The sequence below is a fragment of the Quercus lobata genome, chromosome 3 (genome assembly GCF_001633185.2).
Source record: "Quercus lobata isolate SW786 chromosome 3, ValleyOak3.0 Primary Assembly, whole genome shotgun sequence".
NCBI lineage: Eukaryota > Viridiplantae > Streptophyta > Magnoliopsida > Fagales > Fagaceae > Quercus > Quercus lobata.
This window is the reverse complement of record NC_044906.1, coordinates 20,889,041-20,891,290: the sequence shown is the minus strand read 5'-3', so window position 1 is coordinate 20,891,290 and position 2,250 is coordinate 20,889,041. Positions and strand designations below refer to the sequence as shown.

The 2,250-nt window shown below is 48.6% G+C and overlaps 1 protein-coding gene across 1 annotated transcript; it reads right to left on the bottom strand.

Moving 5' to 3' along the window:
• Positions 1-1,129: 1,129 nt before the first annotated feature.
• On the bottom strand, positions 1,130-1,960 carry LOC115980529. The gene has a single exon (XM_031102763.1). It carries the CDS (start codon positions 1,958-1,960, stop codon positions 1,130-1,132), a length of 831 nt encoding a protein of 276 aa, XP_030958623.1.
• Positions 1,961-2,250: the final 290 nt, after the last annotated feature.

Genomic DNA, 2,250 nt, shown 5'->3' with positions numbered 1-2,250 from the left:
CATAAACCTGTACGTTTCTGCCGATCTAATGTGCGAACATCTTATTCATTAGCCTTTGGTATGTTGCCCCAGCATTTTTGAGTCCGGAAGGCATCACCTTGTAGTAGAATAATCCCTGACTTGTGATGAAGGAGGTCTTCTCTTGATCAAATTCGTCCATCCTGATCTGGTTATAACCGAAGAAAGCGTCCATAAAGCTTAGGAGCTGATGTCTTGCAGTTGAATCTACCATGGTATCTATCCGTGAGAGCGGGTAGCTGTCTTTAGGGCAAGCCTTGTTGAGGTCCGTGAAATCTACGCACATCCTCCAGTTTCCGTTGGCCTTTTTAACCATAACGACGTTTGCCAACCAGTCGGGATAGTATACTTCCCGGATGAAACCTGCCTCCAGTAATTTCTGAACCTCCTCGGCTATGGCCTTGTCCCGCTCCTGGGCGAAGACTCGTTTCTTTTGCTAGATTAGAGGCAATGAGGGTGACACATTTAACTTGTGGACCATGACTGAGGGGTCGATTCCTGGCATGTCTTCATGACTCTAGGCGAACACGTCTTGGTTATCTCTAAGGAAAGTCGTGATCGTTTGGCGCACTGGCCAACTAGCTAGTGTGCCAATTTTAGTCGTCCGTTCAGGCCGCGTGTCATCAAGTCTCACCTCTTCTAGCTCTTCAACTAGCTCTACTAATGCTCACTGCTTTCCGATACACATCATTTGCTGTTGATCCTCCATTTCTAACATGGCAATATAGCATTCCCACGCTGCTATTTGATTTCCCCGCAGTTCTCCCACCCCATACTCCGTCGGGAATTTAATCATCAAGTGGTATGTTGAAGTTATCGCCTTCCAGGAATTGAGAGTGGGTCACCCAAGGATGGCATTGTAGGCGGATGAGCAGTCGACCACGAGAAAAGTTACCTCCTTAGTGATCTGCTGAGGATAGTCACCTGCCGTCACAGCTAGAGTTATTGCGCCCAAGGGGAACACCTTCGTTCCCCCGAATCCCACGAGTGGGGCATTCGTTGGGTTCAACCGTTCCCTGTCAATTCTCATTTGCTGGAATGCTAGATAGTATAGGATATCTGCTAAGCTGCCGTTGTCGACGAGGACCCGATGCATGTTATAATCCCCTATTTACAAGCTGACCACAAGTGCGTCGTCATGAGCATGGTGAAGTCTCCGAGCGTCATCCTCTGAAAATCCGATAACGGGGTTATCTATTCGTGGCATCTTGGGTATGGATCCTGTAAGTTGGTCGCTATGGACCATCTTGAGGTAGGTTTTGCGGGCTTTTTTGGAAGATTCGGCTGCGGTTGTGCCCTCTACGATCATTCTTATGTCCCCTATAGGTGGTCTAGGGCGCTCGTTCTCCTGTCGTGGGGCCTGTTCCTTCGATGGATCGATTCTTTCCTTGCTGACGAACCTCTGTAGCTTCCCTTGTCTGATAAGGGCCTCAATTTGCTGCTTTAAGTCGTAGCAATTGCCTGTGTCGTGCCCGTGGTCTCGGTGAAAGCGACAATACTTGTCCCTTGGCCTTTTGTTGGGATATCCCTTTAATTTACCAGGGAACGTCAGTGCTCCTTCATCTTTGATTTGCATCAAAACTTGATCGATCGGGGCAGTTAATGGGGTGAAATTGCTGAACCTTCCAATGGGGGGTCTAGGGCGCTTTTCATCTCGTTGATCTCCGGTTCTAGCAACCTTTCGCCCCCTATCTTGTCGCGTGTCTTCCTGCCTCTCCCTCTTCTTAGGCTTTTCCTCGCGTGCTAGCAATGCATCTTCTGCATTCATGTATTTGGTAGTTCTGTAGAGCACGTTCGTCATGGTCTTTGGGTCATTCTTGTGTAAAGAAAACAAGAACTTACCCTTCCATAGCCCGCTAGTAAATGCAGCTACGAGTATCTTATCGTCAGCTTCGTTAATTGAGAGGGCTTCCTTGTTGAAACGAGTTATGTAGGCCAGCATCGTCTTGTCTTCTCACTGCTTGATGCTCATTAAGCACGCGGTGGACCTTTTGTACCGATGTCCGCCTATGAAGTGCGAGGTGAACTGGGCGCTCAACTCCTTGAAAGTATTGATGGAGCTTGGTGTCAATCTACTGAACCAAACCCTTGTAGGGCCCTTTATCGTCGTCGAGAATGCCCTACACATGATCTCATCTGGTACCCCTTGAAGGTGCATTAGGGTCTTGAAAGTCTCTAGATGATCGAGGGGGTCCTTGACCCCGTCGTAGCTTTCAATCTGGGGCATCCGGA